This window comes from Pteropus vampyrus, unplaced genomic scaffold (assembly GCF_000151845.1).
Source record: "Pteropus vampyrus isolate Shadow unplaced genomic scaffold, Pvam_2.0 Scaffold734, whole genome shotgun sequence".
Taxonomy (NCBI): domain Eukaryota; kingdom Metazoa; phylum Chordata; class Mammalia; order Chiroptera; family Pteropodidae; genus Pteropus; species Pteropus vampyrus.
In genome coordinates, this window is record NW_011889515.1 from 343,589 (window position 1) to 355,423 (window position 11,835).

The following is an 11,835-nucleotide window of genomic DNA, read 5'->3' on the forward strand; positions in this document are numbered from 1 at the left end:
CGGAGCCTGGCCAGTGGGGATAGAAATGGCTAACGGAGGGAAGGGCAGGAGAAGTAGTCACTCTGGAGTCCAAAAACCCTCTTGTAACCTCTTTTTTAATAAAATCTCAGCTCCCTCCAGACCAATGAAGGCAGGACCTAGAAGCCTGAGGTGAGTCCTCTCAGCATCTACCCAGTGCTTTAGGAAGCCAAAAGTCACAGCCTCACAGGCCCGGACCCTGAACGTGGCCCCGCCCCCAAGCACGTTAGGCGGAGCCCCCGTGGAGAAAACCCTCCTGTTGCTTAACATTTCTTCCTCCAGAGGTTTCTGAGCTCAACTAGGTATGTTAGCCGTGATGAAGTAAATATAAGTCTCTATCCTCTCAGAAGGTAGATACAGTTGACACTTGAACAAAGTTGGTCTTAGGGGCACGGACCTCCTGCACCTTGGAAAATCCACATATAACAAGTCAGCTTTAGGTATAGGCGAATTTCCAACTGCCAGTTGAGCAGGCTTGAACTGCCCAGGTCAATTGAACTTCTTGGGTCAATCGAATGCAATCAATGGAACTGAGCAAGGGAACTGAAACAAACCTGTGTGTAAGTTGACCCGTGCAATTCAAACCTGTGTCGTTTGAGGGTCAATTGTAATTAAACCAAATATTCTACAGAGTGTGGGAATGGTTCTGAATTGGAAAGCAAGGACAGACCCCAGCTTGGGAGGGTCAAAGAAGACATACAAGGGGAAGCTTTCTATATAATAGAAAAGAAAGAAGAAAGAAGGGACGGGGGTTCATGTATTGGTTTTGGTTTTCTTGTTGTTTTGGAGGGGTTTTTTGATAACATGTTCCATCTGATGACTTCTCATTCCCCTGTGGTAGTCCAGCATATATGCTCAGTGAGTGAGGAATGTGGGGAAGTTGTAGGAAGGTGAAATAGTTTGGAATACTTAGGCGTGAGAATTGACCAAGAAAGCAATCATATAAGCTCCCGCAAGACAGGGAGCTTTGTTTGTTTCCTTCACGAGTATGTCCCAAGTGCTTACAAGAAGGCCCACTATATATTAAAAACTGAAAAAAATGAATGATTCTTTTCAGGCAGTGTTGGAGCTTACCAGTAGTACTAGAATGTAAATTTATGGTGGCATCAACATACTTAATTGCATGATTTTATCCCCTATTCAATGGCAGATCTAAAATAGGCAGAGTTGAATTTTTCCAGGCAGGAGAGATGAAGGGACAATGGGATAGGCTGTTTAGGGTAGAATTATTTATGTTTAAAGTTAAGTGATAGACCATGAAGGGTTGTTTTTGGTTTTGGGGGGGGTGAGGAGGGGGAGGGGTTGTTTTGTTTTGTTTTGTTTTGTTTTGTTTTGTTTTGTTTGAGCAGGAGGAAGTGAAGACCAAAAAAAATGTCACATGAACAAGGAGAAAGTATAAAGTGGCTTTTAGGTTGAGGTTGAGGAATTGGCATACTGAGGGCAAAGGCTGAAAAGATAAAGGGTGCAATGTCAGACTGTATTTTTGAAAAGTCGAAGGGATCCTGGTGGTAAGTTCTAGTATATAGCCATAACTGAACTGGAATGGAGTAAGGTTGTGAGATGAGAAGAGGTAGACAGTGAGATGCCAGATTATAGGACAATCTATATGGATATTGAAAATTGTCTCTTTGTCCTGGGCCCCATCCCACTTCTTTCTTATCCTAAGATGTCCACGAAATCAGTATTTCCTCCAACTCCAAGCTTCAGTCAATAGCATGACTTTGGACAAGAAGTCAGAAAATGAGACAGTAGAAGAAAGGGTTGTAGTAGACATCTGTTTTGTTTGACACCCAGCATTCACTCACCTTTTGGAAATAATACTTCTGTTTTCCTCTGAGGAATTAATCCCATTCTCAGTATCAGTCCATGTGCTAGTAGAGTGATCTTTCCCTGACGCTCTTCCGTTAACAACTCAGCCTTAGCCAAAAACATTGTTTAATGCTCTTGACAATAGTGATTGGTCAGGGATAACCTAACTGGAGATAATAAAGCACAGTGAGACTTTTGAAAGGACTAGTGGGAGAGACAACCATTTTCAGCTGTACCTGAAACTTGGCGGATGTTACCAGACAGAAAATTTCCCAATGAAGCCAGTCCAGAATATAGAGCCAAGAAATGGATAGAAAGTGAATCCAGATGGCATCCATTGAGCCCCAGTATGAACCCTCCTGCCTGAGACCAGCCTAACTCCCACACATTTTCATAGACATAATAGTCTTGAGTTTTGAAGAGCGGAGACTATCGAGTCCATCATGGTTGCCACTAGGATGTTCAATGTCAAAGGCCATTTGGCTCATTAAATGTTCAATGGCTACACAACCTCTATGCTAACTGTGTATTGTTATATCAAACATGAAGCTTGATGTTTAGTCATCTCAGCAAACAACATTTCATCCCTTAAAAAACTGTACTGTCTTCTATGGGACTTTCACATGGAACCCATCCCACTTAAGGAACTCATCTTTACATGCCTATTCTCAAGTCATTGGAGCTACTGTTACCTTTAGGCAATTCTACTTATTTCAACCAAGCACCTGCATGAACCACTATCTTCTTTCTCCTCAGAATGCCCAGCCAAATTTTCCTCTCATGTGAGAATTTGGACAGGACTGTATAACAGGTACCTCACAACTTCTACTGGGGTCAGGAAACATGAAGACCATTAATAACCCCTCAGACTAGAAGCCCAAAGTTCCTGCAAGACAAAGGGGGAAAGTTAATAATAATAATAATAATAATAATAATAATAATAATAATAATTTAATCCCTTCTGAGTCCCCTCTGGCAGGGAGTAGAAACATCAATCAATAGCTTGGTAAAATATCTTGCCTTAAAAGAAGGTTGCCTAAAACTGGGGAAGAATTCCTACAGAGAAAAATTACCCTCTAGTCATTGTCAGCCCAACCTCCTTTCCACAGTGAAGTACAGCTAAATTTGCATAATAATCAGTTTTTTATATGAACAACCACTACCCCCCCAAATAAAGAAATAAACAGGCCCCAAGTCTCTGAGAAGAGATTAGGAGGCAGCCTCCACAAGTCTCTGAACTTGCCACTTGGCTTCCATAATGACCAAGGATAAAGAGCCTAATTTACACTGTGATCCAGGGACAAAGGAGGTTGTAGAAGAAAGGATTCAAGAGAAGTATTCCTTCTCATAGACCAGGCTTTTTCATTGAGACTGAAGAACAAGTCACAATTCTCAGTGTTAATCCTGCGGGCTGCATCAAGGAATCTTATTTTCTTAGGCAGCACCTTGCAACAGAGAAATTCACAGTGACTAAAGCTGAGATCTCTGGTCCCCATGCCCAATCCACATCAAGGTACCAGTTGATTCATGCATTTTGTTTGCCCTGACATTAGGGCGTAGTGTGAGCATGAGGTTGTAAAACTTCTGGTAGCCCATTCCCACTGTATTTTATGTTAGTGACAATTCTTCAGGCAGCACACTATATCATGTAAATGATACCCCACTGAAATTGCATAACACTCTGATTTCTGAGTATGGGCACAAAGCACATTAAACCTTTTCCTATTGAAATTGATCCTCATCTCCAGTCATTTTTCAGCTAACATACTTTCCTGCTTTCTATGACCATCTGGCATTCCCATAAGAGCAGGAATGAGAAAAGGGAATATAATCCTAGAAGCACAACAAGACTGTGGGATCAATCCTGGACAGTGCTGCCACCCTATTAAAACAGGTCACTTCCTAGATATTCTGAGTGTGCAATTTCTGTCTCATCATCTCACCCAATTTTTCTCTGAATTGATGCAGTGGGCACCAGGTATGACTTGTTATATGATTCCATGCCAGTAACACAGGCTCTTTATACCACCACATCTTCCATAGTTAGAAATCCTCAGGCCATGGGTACATGAAAAACATCCCAGAATGGGAATTACATGCTCTGAGTTCCCTAGTACAGTGCTGGCTTTTCCATCAATTGAGCGACTCATTCTCTCTGACGTTCGAGCTGTGAGAAACAAATACGAAATGATGGATGTGCTTTATTCAATTAAGTACTAAGAACAAAAAGTAAACCTGGCAACCTATAGGATTTGCTTCCTCTAGAAGCCTTGCTTTCTCTACAGGATCTGAAAGTTGCTTCTTTAGGCTATGGGCTGGGAGCTAGGGCAGAGTGGAGAGACTGTAGTGGAGCCAGGATGAGCCACATTGCACCTAATTTTTCCTACCCTCTAAGACTAAATACTGGCAGTGGTGAGTCAGGTGGTTCTAAGGGCTCCTTCCACTTTACCATTCAGAATGAATGGTAACACCTACCCCATACAACCTACCTTTCCTATGCCATGGCACCTTTCCTGTGCCACCTTTCATTCTTTCTTTGGATGCGCCAATCACTTTGATGTTTTTTACAGATACCACTACATTAGCCATCAATCAGCTCTGACCTTGATGTCATTGATATGTTTGAAGAAGAGGATCCACTTGGCACTTAGCCACTTTTGCATTAGTGAACTTAGTGTCGTATCCAGGAAGAAATCCATGTTAGGAAGACTTCTAAGAAGGTTCCAATGATCCTCACACCTGCTGATATTTACACGCATGTGTAATTATCCTTCTCCTAGAGCGTAGGCTAGACTTAGTGATTTCCTTCTGACTGAAAGAATAAGGTAAAGCTGATAAGACATCATTTCCATGATTAATTTACAAAGGGTTGTAACTTGTGTCCTGTTAGCAGACTCTCCTGGCTTTGATGAAGCAAGGTGCCATGTTGGAGAGGCCCCCATGACGAGGAACTGAGGATGGACTCCAGGCAACTACAGCCAACAGCCAGCAAGGATTTGAGGACCTTAGTCCAACATACCTTAAGGAACTAAATTCTGCCAACAGCTGTATAAGTAAGCACACAAGTGAGTCCTTCTCCAATCAAACCTTCAGAGGAAGCTTGAGCTCCAGCTGACAGAGTAATTGCAGCCTTTTGAGAGACTCTGAGGCAAAGTGTCCAGGTAGGCCTTGCCTAGATACCTGACCCACAAAAACTATGAGATGATAAATATGTGTTTTTATAAGACACTAAATTTCGAAGTGTCCATTACACAGCAGTAGATACCTAATAACCCCGTCAAATTACCGTAACCTTGGTGTAAGATGTAGCATGGCTGGGAAGGCAGGTACGAAATAGGAGAACAAACTCACTGAATTGTCTCTGGAGATACTCACTTCATGCTCAATGATTATCCCACATACTCTAATGCTAAAATGGTATCATTATGCTCTACCAAGCCCTGATTGGTCTCCAGGAAGTGAGGCCTAGGAAAGGTAGGCCTAGGCCTAATTCTGAGTGGCTCCCAATTGACCAACAAATGATGGCTAGGTGATCTCTTGGGCTGGCAACAATGCTATCAACCCAAGCATCCCAGAGAGATTTCCTTGAGGACACAAGTGGGTTCTTCCCTAGTAAAGCCTTCAGAGGAAATATGAGCTCCAGCTGACACCGTAATTACAGCCTGTGAGAAACTGTGAAACAGAGAACCCAGGTAGGCCTTGCCTGGATTCCTGGCCCACAAAAACTGTGCGATCATAAGAATGTGTTTTCAGAAGGCACTAAATTTCGGGTTATCCATTACAAAACAATAGATAACTAATATACCTCTAAATTATAGTAACCTTGGTGTAAGATATAACATGGCTGGAAAAGCAGGCAACAAGTAGGACAAACTCCCTGAAATGTCTCTGGAGATACTCTCTTCATGCTCAATAATTATCCCACATACTCTTCTGCTGAAATGGTATCATTGTGCTCTACCAAGTCCTGATTAGTCTCCAGGAGGTGAGGTCAAGGTAAGGTAATGTTATAATGATGAGGTTATTCCCATTTTTCTCTTCCTTTCCCTCTCACACCACCATTACATTTTCCTTACTTTGTCTCCTTTTCGACAAATTTTGGGTGGTTGCCTAATGACTAACAGGTGATGGCCAAGTTATCTCTTGGTTTGGCAACAATGCTATCAAGCTAAGCATCCTGAAGAGGTTTCCCTGAAGAACAGGAAGAGCTTGTCCAGTTCCTCAAGATGCTCTCATAAGCAGGAATATGCTGTTGTTGAGCTCAAAACATGACTTTGAGACAGATTCACACCCTACTTATACCAGATTCTTCAGCCGGACCCATCTAGTTCCTATAGCCTACCTTGGCCAACCCAGTGTGCATACTCACAAAACCCACCGATACGCACCCTACTCAGTGACTTCACCTGTACGATATTCTGGAATCAGCAACTTTTTCTAAATGAAAGCAAGCCATTATTTTCATGAAAATATTCTTATCCCTGGTCCTTTTCAGAGCTATAAGTTCTGTCCTCCCTAATTCTCCAGTAAGTATAGAGGAAGAGGAAAGGGTGACCTGCTACCCATTTTCATTAGAGTAAGGTAAGGAATGGGGGACATAGCCTATCACCCCAAACTACATGAAGGAGACAAGAGCTCTTAGGAGCAGATGACAGTTATTCCTCACCAAGAGATCCAATAGAATTGTTTCTCCCTACCACTAACTTAAGGTCATAAACACTCACCTTCCCCACTTTCTATTCCAAAACCTTCTAAAGGCAAAAAGGAGGAATTCTGGCTATATTCTGCCAGGGTAACTCACCCCACCCAACACCTGTATCAAGTTCAGAATACTGAGGGAGCAGATAAAAAGAAAGTTTAAGCCAAATTCTGGGCTTAAAAGTTTTTCCTCACTTTGAAAAAATGTACAAGTATTTAGAGTAAACTTTTTGTAACTATATTAAAAATATAGTTACAAAGTAACTATATTAAAAATGAAGTGTTTTAACTACAGGAAATTTGAGAAGGTCAAATAAAGGACCCCAGTAAAAAAACTGAGAAGGCCACTTTCAGGCTCCCTACATGGGGCTGATCATCTTTTAGAAACCTAAAGAGGAAATCAGTAAGAGCTGAAATAATTCCTTCCCTTCCCTAAGCATATCCAGGGATATGGAATGCCACTCCCACATTCAGTACATAGACAACAAGACTCTACAGTAGAAGAAACATTTATTGACGAGGATCAATATCCTTGGTTGTGCTAAAGATTGATTGTTCTCATTAGAGGATATGTTATCATGAAAACGGTGAGGCTTTCTCAACAAGGACCGAATGATTTTTGGGTAGGGACTTTTTCTCCCTGGAAGTACTGGAGAAGCATTTTCTGTTTGAATAGAAGAGTCAAATCTCTGAACACAGTGCTTTCATCGTGAGTGAGGGTGGCTGGACAGACCTGGCATGTTTCATGTATGCAGGTGGGGTGTGGATCAGGCATGGGGTCCCTGGAGGGTGGGGAAGGGTGTTGACTCTGGCGTAATAGGTGGTCCTTAAAGGCCGCAATTTTCTGGGAATGTCTAACTCTGTTCCTTATAGCACTTGTATGACAACTCTGATCAGCAGAGACAGCTTCTTGGTTGCAGCAGTTGGTACCTGCCCATTCCTCCTGCCGTGCATCAGAGAGATCCCCATAGTTGGAGGGATGTCCCTTGTCAGGGTCGACCTGGGCCTGCAGTTCCTCCTTCTGCTGACTTAAGTCCAAGGCCTCAGGTTTGTACGTACGTGCCAGTTTCTCCTCTAGGATCTTCTCCATGGCTTTTATGACCCCATGAACTTCAGGAGGCCCAAAACCCACAAAGATAGCTGAACTTTCAGCTGAGTGTTGCTGCTGAGGGCTTTCCTGGACATTGATGTTTCTCTTGGAATTGATCCACTGAAAAAATCGTCTTATCTTTTTTCTGAAGTAACTATCAGGAGGAAACTGTTCATTCTGTGACAGAGATGATAAAGTGCTCTCTAATTCTCCGTCGTCAACAGGGTGGCTCTTCTTTCTGGCTTTAGATGTCACTACTTCGGAAGCCTCACTTCCACATTCTTCTAATTTGGAGCTCAGAGGTCCCACTTTCTTTGCAGCTGGTGGGAAATCATTATCCTGGCACTTCCGTAAGACATACTTAGAGACCCAGGGTTGCTGCCTCAGATCTCTGATTATCCTGCTGTCCTCCAAGTGGACATTAAGTACCTGGCAAGGTCCCATGTCCTCAGTGGAGATGCTCTGAGACTGAGTCAGTAAAGACTGGGAAGGCAACCTGTCTGAAGTAGAAGACATGTCGATGGGAGAGCCTTGAGCCTGGCTTTGCTCCCAGCTCTCCAGTTTAAACTTTAACTCATCAAGGACCTGCTTTTTCAGTTCTGATGGTTTAGAATTGTGGGGCAACGATATTTTTGGTGAGTGACATTCAGTGGTCAGGGTAGATACTACTTTACTCCTATCGACATTTATCCTTTGGGAGCTTCCCAACTCCTCGGTTGTCAAGAGGTCACAAGATTGTAATTTAACAGCATGCACTTCTTTGGCCTTGCACATTTCCTTGGACATGTTGGACATGCAAAAATGTTCTAAATTCTTCTCTACTGTCCTTTGGCCTTGAATCATTTCTGCTCTATCACTGGAATTCACGTTCTCATCCCTTGGTTCAGGTCTAGACTCAGCTTGCTTCGTGGGCACCTCTGTGCAGCAACTGTTGTCTACTACAGTCTCATTCTGACTCACATTTTCTATGGTGCTGTGAGTGACAGGCTGAAATGATTGTCTGCCGTGCTCAATTATCTGGACGTCCTCTACAGGCATATAGTCCATATCAGCGTGTGATGGTTTCAGGGCCCCCTGTCCTTCACTGCCCACAGATAAAGAATCCAGGAGAGGATGATCCAGAATAGTGACTGAATTTGTTGTTCTCACCTTGTTTCCCTGAAAAGTTTTAGAGCTTCCCTCAAGAGACTTGGAAACCTCAGCTTTGGAATCTACCGCAGTAATATGGGTGGATGAGGAGGGAAAGCCACATTGAGGAAGAGGCCATGTTTTGGCTTGTCTCGATGTATAGAATTTTATGGATTCAACAACTTTGAGGGGTAGACCCCACCTCTGATTCACACGAAACCTTATAATGTGGGCTTCTAACACTTCTCGGGTGTCAGGATCAAGAAAAGAGAGCTCTAGAGTGGGAATCTGGCAGTACACACCACATACCATTGTGTGTATGGAATTTGTGTTTTCCATATTGGTCTGGGAACTCCCGGGAGGTGATGTATTGTCCTGAGCCAGCCAGGAACGACACACACCTATAGGGATCCTCCCTGCAGTGATCTGCCAAAATTTCTTGCTCAGATATAATCTAAGAATCGTTTTCATTTGATTCTGGTCGAGGTCACTCCTTGAGACATTTAATAATTCATTTCTTAAGTGATTACTTGAGTGACACACACAGTTACGTCCTGTGTCTGAGGCAGCCCTCAGACTCTTCAGAAAGTAGCGTTCTGAGACCCTCTGTGGGATGTCTTCTGGGCTCTTTTCTAGAATATACCCAAGATTTCTCTGCATGTCCTTTCTTAGCTGAAACTTTTGTGGAAACCTCTTATAGAAACTTCCTGGGAGACTCAGTTCAGGTTTGGCTAGATCCTTGCTACTCTGGCTGAGAAGCTCAGATAGTTGTCAGTGAGCATGTCTGCCTTGCTGCTGAGATATTTTTGTTAATTTACTCTGAGGCGCCATCAGTGCGAGGGAGTCTACATTCCTACAGTCATTAAGGCACCTCCTTAGGATTGTCTTCCTTGGAACGTGGAGCTGCAGTTTCTCCTCAGGTTCACTGGTGATGTGAAAATTTCCAGGAAGGATGGGAACTGGTACATAGTCATGGGATGGCCGGCTGACCAACGGAGGGTTGAGATCTTGAGGACAAATGGCTTCTTGAGATTTTTGGAGAACGGGGTCTAAAGCCCACAAACCTTCCTGTCTCTTCTGCAACACAGGCCATTCTCGGTCTTCATTTTCAGTCAATATATGAGAGTATGACTCATCCTGGGATCCAGGGGAAGACACTCCACATTCCCTAGTCTGGAATGGAGAAGATGATAGTATAGGAAGTCGAGAATGAAGGTGGGCCTGGGGATGGACCTGAGTGGAAGATTGGGATGGGGGCTTGATTTGAGGATGTACATTGGGTAGGGGAAGGAGGTGGAAATTAGGAGGTGGTGAAGATCCTAAATGCTGCATTTTGACTGCAGGAGCATTACAGATTCCATTGAATAAGACAAAGCGAGACTCTAGTGGGGAACTACTTCTAGAAACCAGGAGAGTAGCCACTAGGGACTCACTGTGCAAAGACGGAAGCCCCCAGAAGAGCTGGCTATATTTCTGCTGCAAGTTTCCCTCCAAAGTCTTTACATAAAAGAGCTTCTGGCTAATGTGCAGCTGCTCTGGTTTGTCTTCGAAGTTCCAGCCAGTTTTAGGGGCTGTCATGTCCTCTACTTCAAATGGCTGCACTGAATTCCATGAAGATGTCCAGTAGTTTTCTGACAACATATGTTTTGAAAATGATCCCTCCTTCATTTCTTTCTTCTCTAAAATCTGAAAAGCAACTCTCTTTTGTATTTGTCTCTCCAAGTGTGCCTGAATGTTAAGGCTAGGGGAAGAATCGCTACTGGTTTCCATGTGCTTTGTAGCAGAATCTCCCCAGAGACAAGTATCTGGTAGGTGGAGGGAAACATACTCTTGCTGAAAATCAGAGTGTGATAATGTGGGGAGGAACATATTCTTGGCATATGCCTGCCAACAGGACAAGTCTGACATTGACAGGTTTGAATGGTCAGTGCCTGCAACTGTTGGGACATAAGCAGATAATGTGCCAGGATTATCTGAACATGAGTCCGCTGGAACAGGTTTCAATAAGATGGAATTTGATTTAGATTGAGTCACAGTGAAAGTATTGTCTGGTGGTGGTGAAATAGACAGATCTGTTTGGATGTGAGGACAAGAAAATGAGTCAGTGGGATTCATAGTCTGTGATAAACCTGATAAGGACTTGATATCTTGGGAAAGGGTTGACTCAAGGGCGAAGATGGTATTCAGAGATGAAGCAGCCTCTGTATGGACAACAGGATCCACTCTCTGAGTGTCACGTGGTGGGAGAGGGGCAATAGCAAGGGGTTGGGGTGGGGAATTGTCCACTGGGATTTTGGGCTTCAAAGCAGGAAAAAGTTCTGGTGGCAGGGAGTGACCGGGTGGTGAAGGTGAAAAAAAGTCAGCTGAGGGGTTTGTTGGTTCAGGAGAGAGAATACGGGGTGGCAGTGGGAAAGACTCAGGCAGAGGGGCAGGGAGTGGGTCTTTTGGTGGGACTACTGAGAAGGCAGGAGACAGAGAATACGATGACTCAGTCACAGGAGCTACGGAAGCCAAAGGAGACACAGAGGGAGTAGCGTCTTCCAGGATCTCCGGAAACAGCAGTTGATTGACTTCAGCAGTTGTGCTATTACACACATCACAGGAGGGGTCCGGACATAACAGTTGACGAAAGCGGATGGTATCACGATGCTGGCCTATGGGTCTGCAGGAAACAGGAGGTACAGAGCTACAGCCAGGACCAGAACAAACACATGCGACTTTGGCATGTCTGGCAAGGGTAGGGCTTCCCACTGCATACCGTCCTCTCATGTCTCCCTACTTCCTTAATCCCACAGTCTACATTTTTATCCCTCTCCCAAAAACTTTCACATTCTGATTCTGAGGACTTTCCCTCCCATGTCCATCCCAGCCTTTAATAAGCCCTAGAAATTTATACACTCTGCTATAAAAAGGGTTATAGAAACAAAGGGGTAATGTTTAGTCACCTTTGGACAAGAGAAAGCACCTTCCTTGCCTCCTCTACTTCGCTCTGGCAAGCTCTCCAACCTGGGAAACCAGGAGAACGATGAAGGTAGAAACAAAGATCTCACAGGAGGCTAATTAGAATGTTCTTTAGCGGTACTCTTGGTAGA

The 11,835-nt window shown here is 43.7% G+C and overlaps 1 protein-coding gene across 1 annotated transcript; it reads right to left on the bottom strand.

Annotated features, from left to right (window-relative positions):
* Positions 1-9,514: 9,514 nt before the first annotated feature.
* On the bottom strand, positions 9,515-11,512 carry LOC105309371 (putative spermatogenesis-associated protein 31D4). The gene has a single exon (XM_023526158.1). It carries the CDS (start codon positions 11,510-11,512, stop codon positions 9,515-9,517), a length of 1,998 nt encoding a protein of 665 aa, XP_023381926.1.
* Positions 11,513-11,835: the final 323 nt, after the last annotated feature.

Excerpts from the sequence above, each read along its gene's own strand:
- LOC105309371 (XM_023526158.1), bottom strand. The coding sequence starts at position 11,512 with ATGAGAGGACGGTATGCAGTGGGAAGCCCTACCCTTGCCAGACATGCC.